At 35.3% G+C, this 25,662-nt stretch overlaps 2 protein-coding genes, 1 non-coding gene and 2 pseudogenes across 5 annotated transcripts; 2 read left to right on the top strand and 3 right to left on the bottom strand.

Annotated features, from left to right (window-relative positions):
- Positions 1-972: 972 nt before the first annotated feature.
- Positions 973-8,171, bottom strand: LOC145624714 (serine/threonine-protein kinase Nek5-like). 2 transcript variants are annotated; one of them, XM_081677807.1, is made up of 14 exons: positions 7,504-8,171; positions 7,360-7,426; positions 7,212-7,277; positions 7,076-7,122; positions 6,938-6,983; positions 6,764-6,844; positions 6,607-6,649; positions 6,448-6,497; positions 6,075-6,156; positions 5,940-5,989; positions 5,753-5,826; positions 4,317-4,368; positions 3,602-4,204; positions 973-3,158 (listed from the first exon to the last, which is right to left on the bottom strand). In XM_081677807.1, the coding sequence occupies exons 1-14, from the start codon at positions 7,599-7,601 to the stop codon at positions 1,224-1,226; spliced, it is 3,294 nt and encodes a 1,097-aa protein (XP_081533933.1). In that variant the 5' UTR covers positions 7,602-8,171; the 3' UTR covers positions 973-1,223. The 2 variants fall into 2 exon arrangements, with proteins under 2 accessions (XP_081533933.1, XP_081533934.1); XM_081677808.1 differs by lacking the exons at positions 6,938-6,983; positions 7,076-7,122; positions 7,212-7,277; positions 7,360-7,426; positions 7,504-8,171 and having other exon boundaries at positions 6,603-6,649; positions 6,764-6,781.
- Positions 8,172-11,885: 3,714 nt separating this feature from the next.
- TRNAE-CUC (transfer RNA glutamic acid (anticodon CUC)) lies at positions 11,886-11,958 on the top strand. Its single transcript has one exon. It is a non-coding gene; the product is annotated as a tRNA-Glu (tRNA).
- A 6,627-nt stretch (positions 11,959-18,585) lies between these two features.
- LOC145625558 (putative pentatricopeptide repeat-containing protein At3g11460, mitochondrial pseudogene) lies at positions 18,586-19,053 on the top strand (annotated as a pseudogene).
- On the bottom strand, positions 18,885-20,893 carry LOC145621296 (pentatricopeptide repeat-containing protein At1g05750, chloroplastic pseudogene; annotated as a pseudogene). Its single transcript, XR_014108377.1, has 2 exons — positions 19,329-20,893; positions 18,885-18,989 (listed from the first exon to the last, which is right to left on the bottom strand). The product of XR_014108377.1 is annotated as a pentatricopeptide repeat-containing protein At1g05750, chloroplastic pseudogene (transcript).
- Positions 20,894-21,279: 386 nt separating this feature from the next.
- Positions 21,280-25,395, bottom strand: LOC145624713 (receptor-like kinase TMK2). Its single transcript, XM_081677806.1, has 2 exons — positions 22,579-25,395; positions 21,280-22,085 (listed from the first exon to the last, which is right to left on the bottom strand). The coding sequence occupies exons 1-2, from the start codon at positions 25,034-25,036 to the stop codon at positions 21,571-21,573; spliced, it is 2,973 nt and encodes a 990-aa protein (XP_081533932.1). The 5' UTR covers positions 25,037-25,395; the 3' UTR covers positions 21,280-21,570.
- Positions 25,396-25,662: the final 267 nt, after the last annotated feature.

The following is a 25,662-nucleotide window of genomic DNA, read 5'->3' as shown; positions in this document are numbered from 1 at the left end:
GAAGGAGAGAGACAGAGAAAAGTTAGGGTTTGATTTGGGATATGTGATTGGGAAAGTTAGGGTTCACTCCTTTTACAATCCTGATTCTACCTCCACCATTTGGCTGCCGCTCACTCCTTTTGTGTTTGTTATTATCCTAATCAATTTCCATGAATTTTATGCAATTATGCATTTTAGAATTTTAGTATAATTCTCTAGACGTATGTTCTGTATGCATCTTTCAGATGCTTGATTGTTCTTGAATTTATAGTATAACAACTTAACAAGCTAATTCGTATGTAATAAATCATTTGGTGTGACGTACATTCTACCTCCCTTGATTTACAACATGAAACATTTTAACACAGACATTTCTCAGGAAAATATAGTTATGAAAGAAAGGGTCACATTAACAATATGATCTCATTAGCTGGATACTAGATCTCTCCTGCTAGTGTTCATAGATTGTAATAAAAAGACTCAGGTCATATCCTACGCAATGTGGCTAATCTAACGGCCATCAGCCTCTCCCGATACTAACTGCTGTTGGATAGTATTTGTCATGCGGCCTCATGCTTTGCCATTAGCTTAGTACTATTAATGTGTTGACACTAATACCAAATTTGCTGGGGTTATAGCAATACGGCAGATGGCTCAACAGCTCGAGGTCGTGCAATTGATGCAAGGTCGACCAAGGCAACAATTTCAGTAGCTAGTTTTAACATAATTCGCAATACTTACGAAGAACATCCATACAGTATATTGATTCCCAATGAAACAGAGATGGAAGTAAATTGCCCGGAGAGCAGATCTCTTGCATAAAAAAAATACACAAGTATGTCGTGAAGCTTTAAAACATCAATTTTTTTGTTCGCTCACTGTCAAGTCTTCTCATGTCTCAAAGATAAAAAGAAATGACAAGGTTACCTGCAAGAATGATCCAGGAGTTCATATATGTGCCTATACAGTGCAGCATATTGGTACAATTGGCAGTAGTAAAATTTAACCTTATATCCGTATCATTGTTATGTACAATAACATGCTGCATCCAAAGAATGGTAGAAAAAATAAACAAAGAAACATATTTGGGTTCTCTCAAAAATTCCACAAAAGGGGGAACATGATTCCTTTTCTTCTAAAAACACAAAAGAAAAGACCGTGAAGAATGATTACTATGGACAGAATGCTGCTGGAGTCCTGCATACACAGTATCAGTAACTTACCAGCATGAATGTGAAACTAACTCATGAATTCCGAGAGGAGTCCTCAATCATCATGCCTTTAAGACTTCGAGCCAACCAGATGGCAGTCTCCCTTGGGGAAACCTTATCTTTGCCAAAGGGCTTTAAGACAACCGCAAGCTCATCGAGTCTACTTTGCTCCAATAATTCAGCCGACAATTCAAGTAGTCCTTCAAGAGCCTCCGCCCTCTGTCTAAAAGACTTAACATCCATGACTTCCTTAAATGGAGAGTCTCCTTCCTTTGCACCTGATTGGGACTTCACTTGCGGTGGAGTATCTGAGTTTGCCACAGTGGGTTCAGAAAGACCTAGTCTTATTGGGGAATCTGATCTTGGAGTCACAGTCCATGAGCAATTCGAGGGCTGCAAAGAAACAGGAGCAGTCACATTGCTCGTTTCTCTCTCTTCCCTAGTAACATTGACAAGTGTGCCGACATCCATCTTTCTTTCAACAGTTTCAATAAATGGCTGCTCACTTCCTCCCTGGAAACTACCATGCCGAGTGACATGTACAACATCCTCAAAAACTGGAGGTATACAGGGAGCAGGAGCTTTTTCAGGTGATGTATTTTGGTTGGATGAAGATATAGTTTTATTTGAAGCTACTTTATCTTTTCCCTCTGTTGACAAGAATTCCTTTACTGTGAATTTGTCATCACCTTGTGATGGAGACACAGGATTAGAGCTAGGCATAGGATCTGATCTACCACCAGACCTGCTGGGAGAAAAGTAATCTTTATATACTGAAATTTCTTCAGGACTCCTATATGGGTTCGTTAACGATGTATTAGCTTCACTACCCACATTATCAGAAGGCCCGGAATCAACATCCAAAAAATCCTGAGAACTCCGACATGGACGTTTTAATGATGCATGAGCTTTAATACCTACGTCACCAGAACCAACATTTTGATACTCAGGGTTTGCATCTGAGCCTTTGGCATCAGTTATATATGACGAGGGCTTAACAAGTCCACAGGCATCTCTTGATAAATTCTTGTCTGTGCCAGAAGGAGAGCCAGAAGGAAAGGAAAATGTCTCAACAAAGCATAATTCAGCCTCACCATCATGTAGTTGATATTTCCCAGCAACATTGTCTGACATCTCAGGATACATATGGGATGAAGATGCATTGCTTGGACGACGTAAGTCTAATTCAACACGCTTTCCTATCCCATAATCACAAATACCCTTTCCTGAGTTATTCTCAGGAATCTCAGGGAACAAATAGGAAGCAGAAGCATTGCTTGGCTGATGCGAATCATACAGTTGGGGAAGGTTCACTGCCTTGCTAAAATTATTTTCAGGCATCTTGTGGTGCATAACAGATGCAAAAGCACTGCTTGGGCGATGCAATTCAAACTGTTCAGCCTCAGTCACTGTAGGTTGATGATGAGTTGCATTGCTGTACGAAATGGCTGCAGATGCACTGCTAGGCCTATGGGAGCCACACTGTTCAGATTCTTCAGAGTGGCTTATTACCTCATAATCATGGGTAGTCTGCTCCAATAAACTCTGGAAGGGGGCTGTCGCATCATCAGAGAGTTCAAATGCTTGCATGGACACAGAGGAAGAGACAGAATTGCTGCTATCAGCTCGTGTTACTCTTCGAGGCACCTTTAAACCTCTTCCTGATTCATGCTTTGTAACCTCTGGAGCATGAGTTGAAGAGGTCTTGCTCACCAAACCAATGCTCTCAGATTCCTGAGCCATTTCACCAGTATCCACCTTAATGGAATCAGTTACTGCATTTGGAATTTCTTGACTTGCTTGCTTTATTCTCCCTGGAAAGGAAGACCGTCTAACTACATTGGTAGGAGGAGTTTTTTGCCTTGGCCTAGAAGCAATTCCTTCTTCAGCAGCTTGTTTGATGGATCCGGGAGAAGAAACTACTTCATGTCTGGGCTTAGTCTTAGGTGAGGATTCAATAACGGGCGACTGCAAAAACAATATCAACCAAATATTAGCAAATTATGCAACTAAACTATTACTTATATACACCCTTTCATTCAGAGAGAGAGAGAGAGCTCTAAGTGACCTAAATTATTGGCCAAAAACAATGAAGCAAAACAATAGGTTAAACAAAAATAAATACCATTTAGTTTTCACTAATTGAACTAAAATAACCCACATCTCATTTGAGAATGCAGATTCCAAGGAAAAGTATGCCATCTTCCCTGTCTCTTCATCTCTCATGTGAGATTAAACTTTTTTTATGGACTTTCCATTCTCAGGTGAGATGTAGGATTTTTTCAGTTTCATTGCCTGAATTCTAGTTTACTTTCATATGCTGTATAGTTCGGGTTATCAATCATATTTAGTCAGTACAAAATCTTTTTTGGGTAATTTTTATTATACAAGACAATTTTATCATTTTGGACCTGATGTCTCAGAGATGAAGCATGAACTCTTTTCGTAGAATCTGGACTGGTCCTTGCTGGCACAACCGAATTAAAATCAGCAGGTTTGACAGTAGGAGGAACAATAGTGGGCTTGGAGACTTTAGGTGATGCTTCAATGTTAGTTCTTTGCACAGTTCTTCCTCTGTTGCTTCGCATAGGAGAGCTGTTCTCTCTAGTTTTACCTTCCCTGAGGTTCATAAGTATATTTTTTATGATCTTTGGTTGCTTTATCTCACTGCTGGATTTTGGCTCAGTATTAGCAGATTTCTTGTCTTGTTCATGCACACTGACCACACGTTCAGCAACACATTGCTCTGCATCACTTTGAGCTGGATGCTCATAATCTACATCATCATCAGATGCAATATCTGTCTCAGTAGCCTTGTTCTCACAGTAAACCATGACTGGAATGTTCTTCTCAGTTGATACAGAACTATCTTTATCACTGCAAGAACTGCTACTGTTTTGGCTCTCAATCATGGGTTTCCTTGCTTCACGAAGTTTCCCAGGAGATGGAAAATTAGAGGATCTGTATTGGTTGACATAAGGCTGTAAGTAAGGGTTCTTCAGAATCTCGGATGCCTGCGTCAAATCAAGTACATCATTAAAAAGAAAAGAGAGAAGCCCCTAGATGCCAAATACAACTTTTTTTTTTACCACAGATGAAATGAAAAAAGAGAAAAAAATTCCGTACACTTGGGCGGTGCTCAGGATTTTTGCGTAGCATTCCCTTGATCAGAGTCTTCCTGCAAGTACAATACAAAGATCCGCAGATAAGATATTAAGATAGTATGGTGAAGATTTACAGTAGAAAAAATAATGCTTTATATGAATACACGGCCAAATATGATTATTTGAAGGGAAAAAAAAAAAAAAAAAAAAGGCCAGGATCCAATAGATCATCAACTCAGACAAAATTTCTCTAAGATCTTTCAAAATTAAATTTCATAATTATTTAGAAATTAGCTATACACATATATTGTTCAATATGGCACCAAATGAGTGATCAAGGATGTAATGACTGGAAGTTTGGGCAGATAATCAAAGAAAGAAGTATTGAAGTTAATTGATTGATACAAGAATTTTAAAAAAAAAATACACAATTTATTTCAAGATTCCTTTCCTTAATCTCTAATGCCTTCTATATATAGACTAACTGATTCCCTTCTCTAATTGTTCAAGTTACCTCTAACGGCTCTAACAGTTGTAACTAAATTATAATGGCAATTCCTGAGGTGCCCTTCCTCTTAATGCATTACACAAGACTAATAGTAAGGAGAGTGAAAAGTGAAAACAAGTGATTATTGATTGAAATGAAACAATTCATTGGGGTTGACACGTGAATAAGATACAAAGCTTGAGATAAGCACAGAAAAAAGAAAAGGCAGGGTATGTAGAACAATGGGTTTATAGGCAAATTTGGATATAATACATAGATCCCCAATATATTTCTGAAGTAAAAACACATAATCACATATCACATATTGATAACTGAGAATATTTACACATTGTTTGGGTAGCAAAATATAAGATAAGGGAAGGGAAAGGAATGGGAGGAGGAAGCTGGAGCTCCATTTTCCCTCCAAATCTCACCAATTTTGAAGGGACGGTTTTTACTCAACTCCCTCCCTCTCCTAATCTCTTATCCAAACAAGGGAACTTGTACCCGTCCCACCCTTTCTCTCTACCTCTTATTCAAACAAGTGCTAAGTCCAATCTAAAGTGAGTTTCGTAAAAAAAGAAAATACAAGTCCTGAAGTTTGAAAATCATCAGGAAAATTTTCCCACAGCCAAAGCAGTAGTTTTGTATTCTCAATGGTTACAAACCCACTAGAACTTTTTTTTTTTTTTTTTTTTTGTTTGCGGTGACACAAAACCCATTGGAACTTTGAGTATGCAATACATATTCCTAAATGATAACACACACAAGCAAAAAAAAAAAAAAATTAGCTAATTCTCATCAAACTTGGTGGTTATAAAGCTCTCATCTACCTGCAGGGATATGGGATGAAAAAGCTTATGAAGAGGACAAAGCATTAACGTGCCAGCAATATTATTAACAGGTGCAACAAACTTCTGATTAAATCAACAAAATCCAATAATCATACAAACACAATAGCAATAACTTACATTGAAGGAGAGTAACAAGAAGGCAAGGGACCCATAGAAGATCGATTTATCTTGCTAATTAATCCTGCCATATCCTGTAATAAAGTGGATTAATGTTGTGTTTCAATTATGAAACAGAAAAGGAGAGCTAATATGAAACATCTTAGCAGAACAACATGCGACACATTAAGGTACAAGAAATACTCACAAAAGCTTTAAATGCCGGTCGATGAGCTGCCATCTCGTACATACAGCAGCCTAATCAAGATAACATCAATTAAACCATATTTTTATGCAGCTAGAAGTCCACATACTAACAGGTAACAGCCCAATAAAAACATACCTAAGGACCAAATATCAGATTTAAAGCCATAAGGTATGTCTGCCAGAAGTTCAGGACACATGTAATTAGGAGTTCCAACCACCTAAAGCACAGATAGGGTGAATATCAGTTTCACATCCACTTAGTGTGGTGACAGCAAAAGAGGCCAGAAATGCATGCTAAAGAGTGAGGCCAAAGGCCACACTTCTTTCTGCCCTCTGCCCCCTCCCCTTTGATGTTTCAAAAAAAATGAAAGGAAAACTGTCTCATCCCCGCCGTGACAAAATTGAAAAGGAGAACACAGCAAGAAAAGCAATAGACAGCATAGCAAGAATCATTTATCAGTGCAGAACAGACTTTTAGGATGGTGAGTTCAAGGTCCAGCACTACTTACAGATGAAGCTAGATCATCTGCCTTGAGAGTTTTAGCAAGCCCAAAATCACCTGCATTTTTCATAAGATGATTTCGACAACAATCATATACTATAAATAACAAGTACAAACCCAAGCACATTGAAAATTTTTGATTCAGCAGCAGTAATTAAGCACCTACCAAGACGAACCTCCTGATCCTTTGTCAGAAAAATATTTGAACACTGCAAAAATGGTTATACAAAGGATAAGCAGAAAAAATGGCAGTTAACAGCAAGAGAACTTGATGCCAAGTAAAACAAAAAAAAAAAATCCAGTAATGGAGCAGAGTTGCATACTTTAAGGTCTCGATGAAGGACATAATTTGAATGAAGATACTCAACGGCCAATAGTAATTGTGTGAACCACTTGAGAAGTTTCTATACAAAGATAACAATTTTCAATCAAATTAGTTCTTGAAGTCCAAAATTGAAAACTGAAATAGTGGATTAGAAATTAGATGACCGATATACCTCTTCAGGAAAATAAGTACCATTAGCCTTTTTCATCAACTCAGCCCTGAAACAGATTCAATCATCAACAACAAAGAACCACCCATAAAAAAAAATTCCAAAACTTTATAAAATTAGTTGCAATCTATATATACTCACATGTCTCCACCTTCACAATAACCCGTTACAATGCAAACATAGCATCCCTGCATTAATCAAATCCACTTTAATTAACATTGCATTCATCAAATCCCAAAATTAGAAAAAAGGAAAAATCCTGCAAATCTTAACCAACCTTTTCAACCCAAGCTTCTTTGAATTCAACAATGTAAGGGTGTTGAATTCGTGCAATTAGTGACATCTACAATTTACCAAATTAGAAAGATTAAAACCACTAATATTAAACATAATAGTAGTAATAGTATAGTATTAATGAAATTAACCTCTTGATGAGCGGATCGACGACATCGCTCAGTTTGGCGAGCGAGTCTAATCTTCTTCAAAACGTATCTGCAGAAACCCAGAAATTAAGCAATTGAACGACCAACAAAGATATACTCCGAACAAAGAAAGAGAGAAATGCATACTTCTTCTTCTCTGATTTATGATTGACAAGAATGGCGGCTCCGAAAGCACCGCGACCAATCTGCTCCATGATCTCGTACTGATCCATTCTCGATTCCATTTGTAGTAAACCCTAAATAAGATCCCCTCACACTCATTCACCTTCTTCTCCGATCAACTCAATTCAAATCAAATCAAAACTCCATTGTTACTATAGTTGAAGCTCCACCTCTGGATTGCACAGTCCATTGCAGAATTCCAGGACAAAGTAGGTAGTAATTAGAAGTGGAAAAACGAATGAATTTGTTGAATTTGATTGAAACGAGCAACGGATGCTATAGCAGCAAATGAGTGATGCTACTGAGGATAATTAATTAAGGAATTCCCAGAAAGAATTGGAATTTGAACAAGTAGTAATCTTGGTTCGATGTGCTTGCATTTCATTGCTCTTTTCGTCTTCTCTCTCTTTCCTTTCCCAGCATACACCCTCTTTCTTCATCAATTCAACCTCGCTTATTAAAAAATCTCATACAAGTTTAATAATTCAAAAAAAATAAAATAAAATCAATTATCATACTCATATTTATTTCACTGACTTTAAGACCAGTGGTATTTAATAAAGTTCAACTGTACCCATTTACACAATAACCCAGTATTTTATTATTACTTGTATTACTAAACAGTGTTTGTTGATCAGGGTTAAGACTTAAGTCCAACTGCTAAACCATAATGGTTGGGTTAGGGAATAGGGAGTGTACCCTCTCCTCAAAGGCTCAAACAAATTAGGTAGACTCTATACTTGGAAATTTGCATTTAATTGGGATAAAATACACAATTAAATCAAATCCATAGTTGGTGTGAAATTTAAATGAATCTCATAACTTTAACACTTCATTTCCACTTCATTATCAATCTAGGCAATTTTATCCCGTCAAAAAAAAAATCAATCTAGGCAACTTTATCTATTTGTTTGTTGTACTTTGTGAATATACAAAATTAATATATACGGAGTAGCCATTGCACCAAATAAGTACAATTTTAAGGCTTTTTTGTAATTTTTTATCTTAACATTTTAAAAATATATGTGTAAGATATAATCAATTGTATAAATTGTCATATTTTTAAGATTCTAAGTTTAATCAATGAATGGTAGTAAAATCACAAGTCTAGCACTCTAGCATCTTTGTGTGTGCAGTGTGGATATTGTTCACTAAGACATATCCAAATAACTAAGGTGATTTCTCAAATACACTGTATATTATATCTCCCATACAATCTAAACTTCTAATTATAAATACCTGTACTAGTTACTTGCATGAATGCGTGCTATGTTATTCATTATCATTGGAATAATTGACATTATTACACACTATGAGCATGTTTATTGTTTAGTTAGAGTATTTTTTGGGTAGGAAAGGATTCAATTAAACCATTACTATTATTTAAGGGTAATGGTTTCCACAAGTTGTTACCTCTCTAAATGTTAAGGTAACAATTACCCTTACCTTCCTCAAATAAAAAGAAAAGGAGCTATGGTTAAGTAATTTTTTTTCATGTTTAAACCAAACAAATGAAAAGAAAAGTGTTAAATAATTCCTTTTCTCACTCTAATTATTTGTTTTCTTTTCACTCTATTTTCAATATCTATGCCAAACGCTCCCTATACGGCTACACATCCACATGGGCTTGCAAAGTCACATGAGCAAACCAATACTTTAAAAAATACCCTTTAGCTAGCTGCATCCAATGCCTGCAAATACCTGGTATACAGGTTTTGTTTGATATCTTTTGCCGGGGATTATATTGTTTACAAAGTTCGAGGATCTATGATATACTCCTCACACTATCTTGGATTTTGAAACCTTAAATGTTCCTATCCGCTAGGACAATTACTGTAATTTCTACCGTAATCCCTTTTTCTTTACTCGTTTTAAAGAAGAAGGAAAAAAAAAACTGTAAATATCTAGCTTTATTTTTGTCAATAAAATAATTATCTTATCTATTCTTCCAAGTTTGGCCTTATAGAGTACTCTAATACTAGGAGAACATATAATTATACTTGTATAACAACGTACATAAAAAGTCAAAATAATATACGAATAATATAACTTGAGATAATAGATGGAGCATACTTTATATACTTAATAGTTATGCATAGAGATAATTCACAATCCCATTATACAATACATATATTAACAATCCCATCATACAATATAATGCATTTACTAAATAGTAAATACGGAGTACAAGTAATTGATACGGGTACTTGTGATTCAAAAGATGATCCATGTAATAATTCAAGACTACAAGTAGTGTATGCATGCATGGCATGTATGGACGTATGGTAGCTAGTATCATCATAACTAAGACAATAAGGTATCCATGTAAGTGAAGACGAGCTGAGGAGGAAAAAGTAGGTTTTCATTTTAGGTATCAAGTAGTTTATAGTATTTTTGTGAAGCAAATCAGGACATTAGGATAGTATCAAATATGTACGGTCACTGGTCAGTCGACAGTCGTCAGTCCTCTCTTCTTTATAAAGAGAGTTAACATGTTGTGTAGCTGTTAATGTTTACTTGCCCATTGCCCATGTGACCTGCACATGTCTTTTAGTCGTCTTGCATTATATTTATATGCATAACATAATCTTAGCTAACTGCTTATTTATTACCATTTTTCTGCCTTACCCAGCCACTCATCACATCCATCTTCATTATCACATGCGTTTTTATTATTTCACGCCTACGTTTTTACTACATGCCCCTTTTACATTTTTCCAAACTTTGGTTCAACCTTTTCTACTACGTAGACACGTAGTATTCTATGGCTTACGATTCATTGTTTGATAATATACTTTATACTTTATAGTTCTAGGTACTCGTTTTCTTTCATCTCTTACACGCATTTATTCATGTATAGCGTGAATTTGAAAAAAAGTGTTACAAGGTTAGTGTTACGGTTAATATTCAAATGCGAAAAACACATTACTTGTAATTAGGTTACTCAAAAAATAACTATTCAATTTGATCTGATTGAATTGATACTAAAGCAAGTGCCTCTTTGCCTTAGATAATAAGACAAATAGAGAAAATATGAAAGAGAGAAATGACGTAATGTAATGAGATGTTACAATAATACAATGAGAACAAATGAGTTTTAAAAATAAGAACCTAATACATGGGGTGAATCAAACAAGCAACACATACGTATAATCATATATTATGAAACATATATATAAAATATACTTCGTGTTATTAGATATCGTCTTCCCTACATGAAGTAAATACAATATAAAGGGCTACACACATTTATCACTCCTTAATATCGTCCTAATAACAATATCAATAATCTTGATGAGATATACACATACAAAAGAAAAATATAATTATGGTATTTTGGTTCTTGCAAGCAACCCATAATTAAGGTTTGGAGCTTATAAAGTTATAACTTGGTAATATAAGTATCATTTGTGTGTATGAAAGGTTAGACACTAGCTTAGTTTAATAGTACATGCGTACTTTATTTCATTGTGTATCATTATGAAGTAATAAGTAAATGCTACATTGGTGGTCCAATACTCCAATATAAGATTTGTATGTACTACGTACGTGCAAGACAGAAGGGAAGTATAACGTAATAATTTATAGCAGTTTCTAGCAAGTAATATAATTAACAACAACGTATGAGGAAATCAGGGACTACCCTCTGCATTTCATAGTCGATTATTTGCACCTAACATGCATTTTAAACATAATTAAGTCATACTTGTACTACACATTATTGACCTGAATTGAAGATTATAAATTAAAAATCATAGACAGAAAAGATAAGATATCAATATCCAGGATTTGGACAGGTAGGAAAAATATCCCAACAATGATTGGGATTTAAGTAATTACAATAACAAGTTATTATTCAGATTAATTAACGTTACACAATATATATTCAGCACTAATGAACAAAAAGGCAGTTAATATTTTTGCTTTAACAAACTGTTTCTTAACATCGCTACGTGACCCATTACGTTGGCTCATAATTAACATCAATTATTAGTCTCTCTCATTACTTTTATTTATAATATGATTCTATTATATATGCTCATTGCTTATTGCCGACACTACTTAAATGTTGATAACATACTTGTATAGTTGTATGAATAATATGCCAAGTGTAATTATTTGTACCACTAGCTAGTGGCTAAGTTTTCTTTGATTGGGCAGCCTAGTTGAGTTTCTGTAAACCAATATATGGTGATAAACTGATAATAGCCAAATCGGCCCATATTTTTAAATGTGACAGTCGGTTGCTCATGGGCTGGCTTAACCCATGCACACTTTTCATCTAAGCTTTGAAATTTTAATACTTTTTTCTCCAAATATTGTACTTGTTTATTAAAGAATAGCTCTCCGTTGTAGTCTAGTTCGTCAGGATACTCGGCTCTCACCCGAGAGACCCGGGTTCAAGTCCCGGCAACGGAATTTTTTTAAATACTAGTTTTTTTTTTGTTTTTTTTTTTTTTTTTTTTTTTTTTTTTTTTGGAAATAATGTTAAAATCTTCGTTGAAAGCTAAAATGGTCAAATATTAAGTTCAGTGGATAACCTCTCACCCAATTTGATAAAAGATAAAAGTGTATTCTTAAACACAGAATTGAATATGAGTTACCTTTTTACAAATCATATACTTGTAATACACTTCGTATTTAGGAGAATGTAATAAGCTTGGGTAAGAGACATGTGCACGAAAATAATACAAACCAAAAGTGCCACAAGCCTTCAACTTTTATTAAGAAGTGGCATTCCTTGGTTATGTAGGACTATAGGAGCCTAAAATAAATGTTAGCATTGCATAGCCACATATTACAATTTTCTGTTAGTAAATTAGTAATGCCTGATTAGCAAGGCTATTAAGGTTGTGTGTTATACTTCGTATTTAGAAGAGATTTGAACACTCCATAGATGTTTAAATTAAGCCTTTTTTTAGTTTACATCAAAGTGTTTAATTTCTTGAGTGTAATGAGTTCATGCATGACGCCAGCCAATGACGCCACATCAATCAGTTTCCCTTTTACTTAGTCTTTTTGTTACTCCATTAATATCAATTCCATTGCCACTATCAACACCAATGATTCAAACTCATCACATCATCCATATTTAATAGCTACCATCTTTAATTTCAATTGCATATAACATTTTCAGCTGTAAATCCTCTGCAAAAAATAGCTTCTCACCTTATGTAATTAGTCAACCTACTCATGAGTTTGATACTCGTTTTACATTTTTTATTTTAAATGCCAAATATTCTATTTCTATAGGATAAATTACAAGGATATCTCTTTATTTCGTCACAAAATTATGATGTTTACATACAAGTTACTCTGTAGTTTTGAACTTGAATATGATGATTTGTGTACTCGGTTCATGTTTTAATAAGTGTTACACTTTGACCGACACATAGTTTTAGGCAATTTAATTAACTTAAATAAAATAAGAGGTAGTAGGGTAGTAGGAGTATTAAAAAATAGGAAAATTTGCAAATTGCAGCTATTTAAAGTTCATATTTTGCAAATTGCAACCATTTAAAAATAAAATTGCAAATTGCAGCCCAAAAGTTCATATAAATTGTAAATTGCAGCCCGATTCAACTTTTTCATCGGTTTACAAGTTGAAAAATTTTCGATTAAGCTTTTAGGGACCATTTTAGTCCTTAGGAGTCCGAATTGAGCTCGGAATTAGCAAAAAAATAACGCAAGTATCTTGTTTTGTGTAACAAAAATGTATCGATTTGTGGAAAACTGTAAATATGAGACACTTACGTTATTTTTTTTGCTAATTCCGAGCTCAATTCGGGGCCTTAAGGGCTAAAATGACCCCCTAAAATCTTAGCCGAAGATTTTTCAACATGTAAACTGATAAAAAAAATTGAATCGGGCTGCAATTTACAATTTAGACAAACTTTTGGGCTGCAATTTGCAAAAAAAAAATTTAAATGGCTGCAATTTGCAAATTTTCCTAAAAAATAAAAGAAAGATAGTGGGATTGATAGTTTATTGAAAAGCAAAAGTTTGTTTTCTTCAGATTATTTTCAGTTCAGTTGTTAATTTTGTTCTCTCATAAAATATTCAGTTCAGTTCAGTTTCAATAAGTTCAGTTAAGTCAATCAAAACAGGCCTAATGAACGTGAGAGGAAATATATAACAAAAAAAGTAATAGTGAGTTTAGGTGGGGACCATGAGAGGAGTATGTATGTATCAACACGAAATATGCTAATTTGGCTATATTACTAAATTCAATTTATGGTGAGACATACAATGATTATATGTAGTGATAAGCCGCCGATTAATATAACTTCAAATTTGATTACATAATTCGTACTAAAGTAGCAATAGGAGTACGAAATATGCTAATTTGGCTACATTACTAAATTCAATGCTTAAGCATTTATTATTGTACTCCCTCTATTCCATTAAACCTATTGTAGACAGGTTCTATTTTTCCATTAAAATTGTCCACAAATCTATATTTTTAAACCTTTATTCGGCGTGTATTTCTTACTTAATAATCCAAGTGCTTTGAATAAGCAAACTATGACTAAAGTAAGGCCAGGGGTAGTTAAAATTGGCCATAATCCAAATATTGAGAGAAAATTACAAATTAAGAAAGAAAAAAAGATAAACATGCAAAGTCGTGGAACGTCATTAAAAAAAGTTGTTCGTAAAAAACAGCGACTATAATATTATGGGCACCAAAAGGAGAAGGATCCAGGAAAAGTCTTAATGTAGAAGCTGAGCAGAGGATCTGAGTTACCCTGAACAAGCAGATAGAGAGAGAGAGAGAGAGAGAGAGAGAGTGAATCACCAAATTAAAACAGCCCAACTCCAACTGTTTTATCAAATCTTTTCAACTTCTTTCTGCCATAAAATCCCTGCACCCCAAAACTCTCATCATTTGCTGATGTCATCTTCTCTCATAACTCTACTTTTCATCTACTGTACCTCACTAGCTGCCCACCATTAATTATGTGGTAGAGGAGTATGTATCAACACGCTCTTCAACTCACGTGACCACCTTCTTATTTTAAGCCCATTCATCTAATGAATATGGACGTTCTCTAATAAATTGTGTTTAGGAACATATTGTAAGATGAAGTACAACATTACCTATATCAACTTATCAAGGCTACAAATGCCAAGATTATGCCCATATATATCAAGGTTATATAATTGGCCATGATATTTGTTTGATGTTGCTTAATGAATTTACAAGATTTACATGGCTAAATAAGGCTGGAAAACAAGATACACTGAATATTTTACACTATTATCCTAATACAACATGTGATCAAAATGTATGAACATATGATTTAGATAATGAATAGTAGAGAGTCGTATATATGTAATCTAGCTAGATTGTCGTTCTCCAGACTCCACCTGGATTTTATTAAACGAGAATCGAGGAGGGAGATAGATTTTAAAACAGGTATGACGGCTATGCTCAGTGATCGTACGGTGACGTATAAATGTCAATCTAGATATGGAGTTTATTGCATGCAGATTCAGATATCACATATCCCTTCTTTTTGTAAAATTACTTCCCTCATTTTATCAATTTCATTTTTCATTTTTCATTTTTCTGTAAAGTAAAAATTCCTACAACTATTCAGATATGGCTGCACTATGCAATCATTGTATCATACACGTTGTAGTACTCACATTGTAGTATTAATCTTGTTGTAATCTATGTTTATTACTTCCTCCGTTTTTCAATAATTGCAACACATCCTTTTTCACAGTATTTAAAAAAAGTGGGTCTCATGTGATTTTAAACACTTCATATGAAGTAGAGATATTGTTAAGAGTATAAATAAATGGGCCATGAAATTATTATAAGGGAGATAGTACAACTTTTGATATACAATACTTTCCAATTATAGTATGTTGCAACTATTATGACATTTTCATTTTAGAGTAGTGTTGCAATTATAAAGAAACGGAGGAAATATTTATTAATTAATTAGAGTAATGCTTCTAAGATGCACAATATATAAATCAAATTATTATTTATGTAGAAAAAAAATATATATACTTGTACAAATATTTTTGAAACTAAATAAACACTAATGACACATTCAAAAATATATAAACTACGAAAAATATTTATCATATTTAAAATATGATCAATTATTTGGAATCAATACACATGAAATAATATAGATATAAGTAATAATATATATAAAGTATACAGTAAAAGATATGGAATATATGTGAATCACAAATAAATATACTTCGTAGTTTTTTTAAGAAAGTGAATCACAAACAAATATTTTCTTAGGAAAGTAAATCCTGATGACTGTTTTAGTTTTATGTTATGTTATTGAATTATTGATTATTGATTTTTAGGAATTTTCAATTCCCACATGTACATTTACTTAGATATAGAAATTCCTATAAAAAGTTACTTTTCACATTGTAAATCAAACAACTTATTAAAAAAATCCCATAAATATAAAGTAACCAATATTAATCCTGCATGTGAATTTCTACTTTCTTTATTAAGTGAACATTACCTTGGTATTAATAACTAGCCCTAATAGAATCCCACCCACAGGCCACAGCACCCTCACTCCCTATATATATATTGAATGTCGGAGGCAAAGTTAAGCTTACCATCCACCCTAACTAATTAGTTAAGCTGCTTTTTCTCTGTTTTCGTTTTCTTAAAGTTTATTGAAAACTAAGATGGCTACTACTAGCACTACTATTGCTCTCAGTTTGCTTCTACTTTCTGGCCTTTTCCTCATCGATTTGCCTTCTGCTTCTGCTCTCGGTATCTCTTTCTCTCTCTTGTTAAATATATTTCTTCAATTTGTTTTGCAATTATACATCAAACATATAAATAAATGATACGCTACTAAAATATATAAATTGTGTATTGTTTGCAACAATATATAATGCAGATTGTACACCCGGATATGAATGCAACTTTGCTCAAATGGCTGTTGATGCTCGCCTTGATCTTCATCTTCCTAACAGAAAGGTCACTGCCTAAGTATCACACGTACTATTTATCATATTACCACAATATTCTTCTTCCAAAACTAAATAAATTAAGAAATTGAATTTGCATGTAGTGTTGATTGTTTTTTTTTTTTTTTAATGCAGTTTCTGATGAGCTTATCAAAAGCCCAACAAAGGCCCAACTATGGTGATGAATTGAGGACAGTCCCTGGTGGACCAGACCCAATACACCACCAAGGCAGTCCTCAAAGAAGGCCCAGGAACAGTCCATGATCTTCTTCTTTTATAAGGGACCTCATCAATCTTCTACATTTTGGTTTTAATTTTGAAGTTGAAAATAGTATTATATACTCCTCTAGTAGATAAGGATCGGACCAGGATGTTTCGTTTGTGCCATGTCAACTTTTTGTCTACTAATTTTCATCCTTTTCTTGGTTAATGCTTTAATTTGTCTTTTTCAACATATAACAATAGAAATTTTCTATTCGTACGTAATTACGTATCCTTATAATGTTATTGTATGAAAATATGAAATGCAATTATGTTATAGTATATAGCAACATATTATATTAAACTTCATTCCATATAATTTCCCTTTTTTTGATAATTTAAGGACAATGCTTGGCTATGATGCATGGCTTAATTTTAAATAAAATGGAGAAAACGTAAAAGGAAGAAAAAAAGAAAGAGTGTTGCATGGAATAGGAAAGGTGATATGAAATGAATAATAAAAAAGGAGTTTTGAGTGAAGGAGTGAACTGGACTGCAGGTATCAAATGGAGGTAGAAATTTTGAAAGGTTTAATTTGTTGGGAGGAATCTCTAATAATTAAAACTCTGATCCAGGCCAGTGTGAGTGTCACAATCAAGTCAAGTAATACTGTATTAACATCTCTTAATTATTACGTCATATTTGTACAGCTAACATTACCTTTCAAGTCACATTGAAGTTTGACATATCCATATTGGACATGATATTTCTACATTATTTAACATTTGTAACTTGTAAGCTGCACCACACTTGACAACTTAAACGAACTACTTGTATATTACGTAGTACTTTAATCTATATATGTGATTACATGACTATGTATGATTGATTGTATATTTGTATGAATGTATGATCATTTGAATCATCTGCATTCTACAAAATTCCCATATATGGACTTGAATTCATATTGCAGTTTAATTCCTATATATATATGGACCTGAATTCATATTGCAGTTTTCCCTCACAAAATTGCTTACTTTCTTGCCAAATTCATCTAATGTAATTTCTTGGAAGTTGACCAATAATATCCCTGCTCGGCACACTATCAAACTTTGATGAGCATATTACCTTTAAATGTTACTAGTCCGAGCCCCTTTTCTACTTAATAGAGAGTACTGATTAAGGGTTTTTTTTTTTAACCGCAAATTGTACCCATACTTACTAGTTTTAAGATTAAAGTAATTTTTATATATTTTCACATAACAAAATAGAAATATTGATTTTCCTCGAAGAAAAAAAAAAAAAAATAGTCTCAGGGGTACGGAGTACCTAACATAACAGTCTTGTAATTGGGTAAATTGGCGGGAAACAAAGAAAGATAGGCAGTAGCAATTGAGAAAGGCAATAGCCGCAGCAAAGGAAGAAGAAATGGGTCTTCCTCGAGACATTCCTTCCTACGCTTCGCTACTGGAACAATGTTGCAACACCAAGAACCTCCATAAACTCAGAATACTCCATTCCCAAACTATCAAACTCGGCTTTTCTCACAATGACTTCATTCGAGCAAAGCTCGTCTCTTCTTACTCCGCCTCTTCTCAAATGTCCGATGCTCAACTTATATTCTCTTTTACAAACCGTAAATCCACCTTTCTCTACAACACCATTATCAGAGGTTACTCTTCCACCAATCAATTCCATCTTTCTCTCGCTTCTTTCCATCAAATGCTTCAATCACGCAAATCAATTGACCTCAACACCCTTCCCGCTGTTCTTAAATCCGTCGCCGCCCTTTCTTTTCTAAGACTTGGCCGCCGACTCCACACTTTTGTATTTGTACATGGGTTCAGTTTCGATCTTGCTCATTGCAATGCCTTGATCACAATGTATGGTAAATGCGGTGACTTGCAGTCTGCGCGTAAGGTGTTTGATAAAATGCCTGAAAGGAACTTGATTACTTGGTGTGCCATGATGGGTGCTTACGGAATGCATGGGGACGCTGATGAGGTGTTTTGGTTGTTTGATAGGATGTTGGATTCCGGTGTTCGGCCTGATGGAGCGACGTTTACCACAGTGCTTACGGCATGTAGTCATGGAGGAAGAGTAGAGAAGGGGGAGGAATATTTTGAGATGATGGTTAACAGGTTTGAGTTGAGGCCAACCAAGGAACATTGTACTTGTATGGTTGATATGTTGGGTAGAGCTGGCAGAATTGAACAAGCCAAAGGGGTTGTTGAGAGTATGGAGATGGAGCCTGATGCTGGTTTATGGAGGGCTTTTCTTGCAGCCTGCAAAATCCATGGAAAATATGAGATTACAGTCAGAGGTAAACATTGGACGCTACAAGATTAGTGTGATTACTGACTACACCTTAGTTGTTTTGCTGTTAATGTTTCTCAGAAGAGGGTAGTTGATAGGTTATCCAATTTCCATTGTGTGTACTGTAACTATTTTTGGTGTGAAAAATTTGCTAGACATGGTCAAATGCTAAAGAGTATGTTGGAAAATAAGTATAAGATTGTACAAAATCAAAAGCAAGTTATCAATACAATCTGGATTAAATAAAATGATGTGTCAAACCAATGCAAGAATTTATTAAATAATCCTGGTATTGGAGTTGAGATCACCTTATAATTCTGGTATTGAAGCTTCTCGAACATAGCCATAATTCTCCAGTTCATATGACAGAAGCTTTAGAATTTCATAGATAGAATCTGTCTCAGAATGAGACTTGTTACTGGCCATGAATTCATGAATACTGCCCTCTATTTCAATTGAGCTTACTCCAAGTCTCTTTTGTATCCCACGAGTTTTCATTTTTCTTCGAACCTTGTTTGCACCCTCCCAACTTCCAATAGCAGCATACATATTTGCAAGCATCACATAGTTTGAATCAGAGCTTGGATCCAACTCAACTATATATTTCATGACCACCTCTGCTAAGCCAATGTCCCCACAATCTCTACACGCTGCCAATAATGATCCTAAGACCACTTCATTAGGCTTCATTGGCATGTTTTTTATGACATTTAACGCATTCTCTAACCTCCCTGCACGGCTGTAGAGATCAACTAAGCAACCATAATGCTCAATTCGAGGAGAAAGATTGTAAACTCTTTGCATGTCTTCAAAGTAGTTGAGCCCTTGATCTACAAGACCAGCATGACTGCAAGCAGTAAGAGCACCGGTGAAGCTTACTCCATCAGGCTTGAATCCTTCTATCTGCATTGTTTCAAAAAGCTTTAATGCCTCTTCAGCATGACCATTAGCAGCAAATCCACCTAGCATTGTATTCCATGATACCAAAGTACGAGTTGGCATATTGTCAAAAACTTGATGAGCAAAATCTACACGGCCACATCGTGAATACATCTCTATCAAAGTGTTACAAAGACGAATGTTATCCTTAAACTCCTTCCCCATGACAAACCTATGAATCCACAACCCTAAAGTAAGCGCGCCTAAATTAGCACACGCAGAAAGCACGGCAATAATGGTTACATAATCTGGGTCAACCCCAGAAAGTAGCATCTGATAGAAGCAGTCCAAAGCCTTGTCATCAAGACCCTTCTTCACAAAGCCACCAATTAAGACGGTCCAAGAAACCACGTCTTTAATAGGCATTTCATCGAACAGTTGGAGTGCATCATCAACCTTGCCATTCTTCATATAGCAATCAATCATAGTATTCCAAGACAGAGAATTTTTATGAAAAATCTCATCAAAACAGAGTCTTGCGAAATGAACAAAGCCACATTTAGAATACATATCAACGAGGGCAGTACCAACCTTGACGTTAAGGCTATTAAGGGCCAATTTTCGAAGATAGGCATGAATTGGAAGAGCAAAGTGTTTAGCTTGAGAAGGGTAATGGGCAATGGCAGAGAGAAGAGTGATGAATGTAATATGATTAGGGTGAATTCCAGAAAGTCGCATTCGATTGAATTCATTGAATGCTGCAGAAAGGTTGCCGTTTTTGGAATGGCGAGCAATGGAAGTAGTCCATGGAATAATGGGGTCAACCTGTTTGTGGGATTGCCTAAGAGAGATGTTGTTATGCTTTGGAGTCAGACTGTGGGTTGAATTTGAAGCCCGAATTGGCGGGTGTTGATGTTGCTGGAGTTGTAATTGGACTTGGAATTGACTTGGAGTGCCGCTGCTAAACCCCATTTCGTAGACTCCTAGAATTTCTTCAAAAATATGAGCTAAACTAAAGTTTGAATTATATCAAAATAACTCATACTTTAGATTATTATGAGTTTATGCACTTACGACAACACCTCATTTTATTAATAAAAGATAGGGAAACGGCACTTACAAACAATTCTTAGGAAATCTAAAATTCCAATACAAGTACTCCGTACAAATCACCTTAGAACTAGTTGCATCGCAGATTCGATCAACAATCGCCTTAACAATACAAGTACATCGCAGATAATATACATTAACTTTTTATAAAAAATACTAATACTTTTTATCAAGTATCAACCCATCATTGAATATAAACCATAAAACATCATTCAATTCACTCTTGGTAATTCTAATGAAAACAGACTCCATTGAAAAATAAACCAAAGGTAACGAAATTCCTCAAAATTATAGTATTATTATTATTATCATTATATTAATTTGTACAGACAATGAATCACAGGACTGATATTTTACTACCAAATCCGAGGGGGGTTTCTTCTAGATGTACACACTAAGAAAAACAAAATTTTTTAATCAGCCAGATAAAAGCACAAAAATTCTGAACACCAAAATGTGTCAGATTGTGATACTACTCCAAAGAGAGGAGAAACTTCCATATAATTTAATGGAGCAAACTTATTTGCCTGATGTATAAAGGATTTTCTCTAAAATTTAGACTTATCGGGCATCCGCTGAAGTGAAAGAGTCTGCAAATCCAGTAGGCCTTGCAGGTATACTTCCCCTGCTATCATCCATGCTTGCACTGCTATTCCCCTTGCTTTTATCTGCTTCATTTTGCCATCCCTTTAACATCTCTCTCAGAGGCAGATTGTAATCAATCCCTGAATAATCCTCAACATCTTCATTAAACGGCTTCCATTTGTCGACTAGTGGTGCAAGCACACTCACAGCATGCCCCATATCTGGCCGATGGTTCGGGTCTCTTGCAGTGCAGTGCCCTGCAAGATCAGCTATTATGCTTATGCTTTCGATAGCATCTTCTTTGATGTCCAGAGCTGAATCAATTGCCGGCATTAATGTCTCTTGGCTTGATTTTATTCTCCAAAACCACTCGGCTAAATACCGGCTCTCTTCAGAACGTTCCTCATCAAGTGCCATCAATCCAGTTAATAGTTCCATTAGTACTACCCCAAAGCTGAAGACATCAATTTTAGTTGAAACCTTCCCTGTGACTGGGTTGGAAATGACAAGAAGCAAAAAGGTTGGTAAAATATCTCAAGGCTAAATAATACGGAGTAGTATGATTCAAAAAGTCAACCAGCAACATTTATAATTAGATTGACAAAACACCAGAGAATATAACTAGTAACTTTTAAGGTCAGCTACAATTATACACCCCACAGTAGCAATGTATCTTCAAAGAATGTGCATTTTTTCCACAGAATTGCATAATCAAATGAATGTATACAACAAATGCTAAGTCCAAACAGTACCAACAGAACCATTTATATTCGGAAAATCTAATGAAGACTTGAGTATATGTGCAACCATTTTTACTGAAGAATGATGACATAATTTATGCAACATACTTTTGCACCTTTAAACTCTACCAATGTCATCACTGTGTTGCATATAATGTTGATAAAAACAAAATGAAAATACGGCTTTGTATTAAAATGATAAATTAAGACAGGCATAATAATTCATACAATGAATGCAACATACCAGCATATTCAGGAGCAAGGTACCCAAAAGTTCCTGCAAGTCTGGTTGCAACAGATTTCTCTCTATCAGGAGCAAGTTTCACCAACCCAAAGTCAGAAACTTTCGCCCTAAACTCGTCATCCAAGAGAATATTGGAAGATTTGAGGTCACGGTGTATGAAGCTTTGATGTGCTAAGGTGTGAAGATATTCCATCCCTCTTGCAACGTCCAAAGCAATAACAAGCCTCCTTTTCCAAGACAGAGGTTCCAAATTAAGATTTTTCCAATGGAACAGATGCCTGCTTAGAGCCCCATGAGGCATGTACTCATAAACCAAAAGCCTTTCATTGCCTTCCGTGGAGTAACCAAAAAGAGACACTAAATGGCGATGCCTAACCTTAGACAAGACTGCAATTTCAGACTGAAATTCATCCAATTGTTTGCTGTTAATCACCCCAGCCTCCATTCTCTTAACTGCTATTATAGTCCCATCTTCAAGTTCTCCCTTGTAAACTACTCCAAACCCACCACGACCAAGTTGATTTTCCGGAGCAAAATCATTGGTCACTTTACGAAGAACCTGAACTGAAATAACCAAATTTCCAGATTCTATTACATGAGAATTAGAATTTTCCATTGGGCTACTGTTTCTACTCCCAGAACTACTACCAGTTTTGGTAAATAAGCTTCCAGTGTTGTTACTCGAGACTGCAACCTTAACCATATTGTCTGGATCATATGGGTCCTTTGGATGAACAACCACAGAACAAGGTGCCTCAACAGTAGCATTATTCTTCTTACAACAGAATACATACATCAGGATCAAAAGAAGAATAACCACAACAGCAGCAGCAATAGCAGCAAATACAATAATGAAGGCAACTCTTTTTGATTTTTGAGGTTTGGTTTGTTCTTTCGAGGAAGCACTTGAACTTTGCTTCGAGGCAACACCAGGGGAATGTTTTTTTACAGGTGCAGGTGCTCTCACACTTCCTTGAGACGAGCCAGGGGATGGAGTTGGTAAAGGGGAATCAGCCACTGGTGGACTACTAAGGGGTGGTGGATGATCAATAGGAGAAGGAGATTTCCCACTATGGTTAGAAATAAGAGAAGGATTTCCATCAATATCTACCTGAACACCAGCATGGAATTTCGGCAAGGGAGGTTTGAAATTGTTTTGGGAGACATCTAACAATGTCAAAGACTTTAACTGAGTAATGTTGGCAGGAATTTGACCAGTGAGATGGTTTCTTGCCAATCTAATTTGACGCAAAGAATCCAAGGTAGCAACAGAAGGACTAAGAGTGCCACTAAGATTTCGATTAGGCAAATTAAGAGCTACAACTTCAGAATCAGAATTGCAGGTGACACCTAACCAAGACCCTTTACAAGGATCATTACCAGACCATTGAGAAGCAAGAGAAACAGGATAATTGATATCAGCAAGAAAATCTAAAAGAGCATTCACATTTGGTGCACATAGTAGTCCAGGTGTTGATTGACAAAACGAATTCGAGTCATAAGAAACATTACCAGACTTGAACTTGGGGATAGGACCCATTAACATGTTGTTATTCAAATCCAACCTCTCCAACTCCAATGAAGCCAAACTTTGAGGGATTCGACCGACGAGCTGATTCCCATTGAGATCAACATCTTTTAGTGAGATTAAAGTACCAATACCCTCTGGAATAGTACCAGTGAAGTGATTCCCATGAAGCCAAAGTTGAGTAAGATAAGTCATTGAAGCAATGATATCAATGGGCCCACTCATTCCTCCACCTTCCTGATCATTCAACCATAGAATCTGCAACATGGAATTGTTGAAACTCATGGGAATAACTCCAGATAGCTTATTATAAGAAAGCCTCAAAGCAGTAAGAGAAGGCAATGAACCAAGAAATTGAGGCAATGGACCAACCAAATTACAATTAGTCAATGAAAAATTAACCAAGTTGGTTAATTGAGCCACATTAGGAGGCAATGACCAGCCTTTTGTTGCATTAAGAGGGTTATTATCTAATTCTAAAACCCTAACACTAGTGAGACCCTCAAAGAAATCAGAAGGAATTTCATCAAAATTGTTGAAATCCAAGTATGCAAATTCCAAGTCTGACAACCCATTAAAAGTTGGCAATTTCCCATGAAATTGGTTCCTTTGAAGACCCAAATTGGACATTTTGGAAAGCTGGTTGAATTCAGCAGGAAGAGTACCCTTAAGACCCAAACTCTGAACTTGAATTTGAGTGACCCGATTACCCGAACAAAACACATGTTTCCATTTGGAGCCACATGGATCATCATCCTTTGGCCATTCAAGGAGCTGTGGATTTTGCAGACCTTTTCTGAAATCATTCAGAATTCTCAGATCATTTGGATCAGTCACACACCAAACCACATGGTCCAAACAAAAACCCAACAATGCCAGCCACATAAATAATAAATTATGTTGCTTTTGAATCATCATCATCATCAACATAAATTGGTTTACACAAATGAATTACATCAATGGCCAAAAATGAAAACACATTTTGGAGGATTCAATGTATGTTTGAGGATTTAAAAGAAGAGTGTAATGGGAGATGAACTTAGTGTTACGTAAGGAATTATAAAAAGAAAGATTAGATTCAGACAGAAAAAGGAAGAAGAACCCTAAATTGATTAAGTTTCTTAAATGGGAAAATAGAGAATTGAATTGGGTGTTAAGAGTGTCAACAGGAAACTGTAGAAGAAGAGTGAATTTTGGTTGGGAAAATGCCGTACAAATGGATTTGTGTACAGTTTCAGACTTTGAGAGTGTGTGTTGTGTAAACTCAACTGTAATAGAGTGAGATTGTTAATTACTGTGATTAAATTAAATAAATAATAATCACGGAAAAAGCCATATTTGGTGGGGATAACTGTCGCTATTATTATACATTTATACTACGTAAAAAAAAAGGACCCTGAGAAAATGCCGCTTGCTGAGGGTAAATCAGGAATAAATACAAGAAACAAACAATGTTGCACCTTTGTTTTGTTGTGCTCAAGAAGCTTCTCACCGACACACGTCATGCCTCTCTTCAGTTTCATCCTACATTCCATTCCAACTGTTCTTATGTATGC

This window comes from Chenopodium album, chromosome 3 (assembly GCF_948465745.1).
Source record: "Chenopodium album chromosome 3, dcCheAlbu1.1, whole genome shotgun sequence".
NCBI classification, from domain to species: domain Eukaryota; kingdom Viridiplantae; phylum Streptophyta; class Magnoliopsida; order Caryophyllales; family Amaranthaceae; genus Chenopodium; species Chenopodium album.
Note: the sequence above shows the minus strand (reverse complement) of the source record. Positions and strands in the feature narration are given on the sequence as shown.

What these genes read in the sequence shown, in the direction of transcription:
- LOC145624714 (XM_081677807.1), bottom strand. Translation starts at nt 7,601, where the DNA reads ATGGAATCGAGAATGGATCAGTACGAGATCATGGAGCAGATTGGTCGC. An exon ending in GTCGATCCGCTCATCAAGAG is followed by an intron (nt 7,278 to 7,359) that starts GTTAATTTCATT and finishes GGTAAATTGTAG; the next exon opens with ATGTCACTAATTGCACGAAT. An exon ending in CTTCATCTCTGAGACATCAG is followed by an intron (nt 3,159 to 3,601) that starts GTCCAAAATGAT and finishes TTGTTTTTGCAG; the next exon opens with TCGCCCGTTATTGAATCCTC.
- LOC145624713 (XM_081677806.1), bottom strand. Translation starts at nt 25,036, where the DNA reads ATGTTGATGATGATGATGATTCAAAAGCAACATAATTTATTATTTATG. An exon ending in CCTTGCTCCTGAATATGCTG is followed by an intron (nt 22,086 to 22,578) that starts GTATGTTGCATT and finishes TTTCCAACCCAG; the next exon opens with TCACAGGGAAGGTTTCAACT.